Below are 1,107 nucleotides of genomic sequence, written 5' to 3'. Positions count from 1 at the left end.
AAAAAAATCTCTACTACAGCCTTATGGGACAAATATCAAACTCTGTTATCCTTAATGCTAATCCCCATTGATGTGCCAGCTGCCCTCTCACCACTTGTCTTAACCATTTTTCTTGGCTCTGCAAACTTCTCTTACAAGCTATCTCTGAAGGAGATAAGGTAGCAAAGAGTTAGGCCTCCAAACAAATCAGTGCTGCACAGTGAACAGTTGGTACTTGCCAGAGTCGCAGTGCCATTTGCTGCTAATGCATCTTCCACTTTGGCATATAAAGTGAGTTAGCGGGTCACAAGTAGGGAATTCTGTGAAAGACAGAAAAACATTCAATAGGAAATATGTTATTGACTTTGTTTAACTTAATTTGTATCTCATTTTCTACTGTGATTAGAATTCTTCCACTGTCTCTCACAAAACATAGAGGCAGCATAGAGAAACAAATATAATGACTGTAACTTCTTGAGAACAGAGAATACACGTAAGTTTAACATCTTTTAATTGAGTACTTTCCAGTGAATGAAAGCTATGGAGGGTTATTTGACGATGAACAGTTTGGATCAATTAAACTGTGAGAAAAAGGTAGAGATGTCAACTCCTTGTAGAACTCTACCTCCACAAAGGGAATAACAGCTGGATGTAACTCTACACTCTGGTTCTGAAAAGTAACATGCATATATTTTAAAGGAGAAAGGCCTTTTCTGAATACAGAGAGCCAAAGTAGGAGAGACAGATTTACTTTTGCATCAGAGAGATGTGAATATCAAAAGTAAGAAGCAAAACACAACTCAAGAAAATCAGTTTAGTTGGTATCATACAGTTACAATGATTTTTAAAGTATAGGGTTTGGAAGTATCTTACAGTTATAAAGGATTTATCAGTCTGGGGGAAACAAAATCAAAAGAACTTTCCAACCCCTTAGACAACAATGATTAAAAAAAGAAATAATTAGCCAATCTGATGGGTTCATAAATTTAAAAGCTAAAAGTTGTCGTATGAAGATCAGATAATCAAGATTGCAACTATAATAATTTAAAAAGTAGTAGTAATCATTCGAGAAATGTGTAATTGCCAAGCAGTTCATCAAAGCAATTTAGGGCAGCTTATTATTATTTC

General features: G+C 35.2%; 1 protein-coding gene across 1 annotated transcript in view; it reads right to left on the bottom strand.

The window, feature by feature from the left end:
* Positions 1-1,107, bottom strand: part of LRP1B (LDL receptor related protein 1B) — a 1,967,638-nt gene that overhangs the window by 1,074,032 nt on the left and 892,499 nt on the right. Inside the window, exon 21 of the mRNA XM_007946050.1 lies at positions 219-299. Within this exon, the coding sequence (XP_007944241.1) occupies positions 219-299 (81 nt within the window). The remainder of the gene's footprint in view (positions 1-218; positions 300-1,107) is intronic.

The sequence above is a fragment of the Orycteropus afer genome, unplaced genomic scaffold, assembly GCF_000298275.1.
Source record: "Orycteropus afer afer isolate SDZICR_OR568_19922 unplaced genomic scaffold, OryAfe1.0 scaffold00148, whole genome shotgun sequence".
In the NCBI taxonomy this organism is placed as follows: domain Eukaryota; kingdom Metazoa; phylum Chordata; class Mammalia; order Tubulidentata; family Orycteropodidae; genus Orycteropus; species Orycteropus afer.
This window is presented reverse-complemented; position numbering and strand designations above follow the sequence as displayed.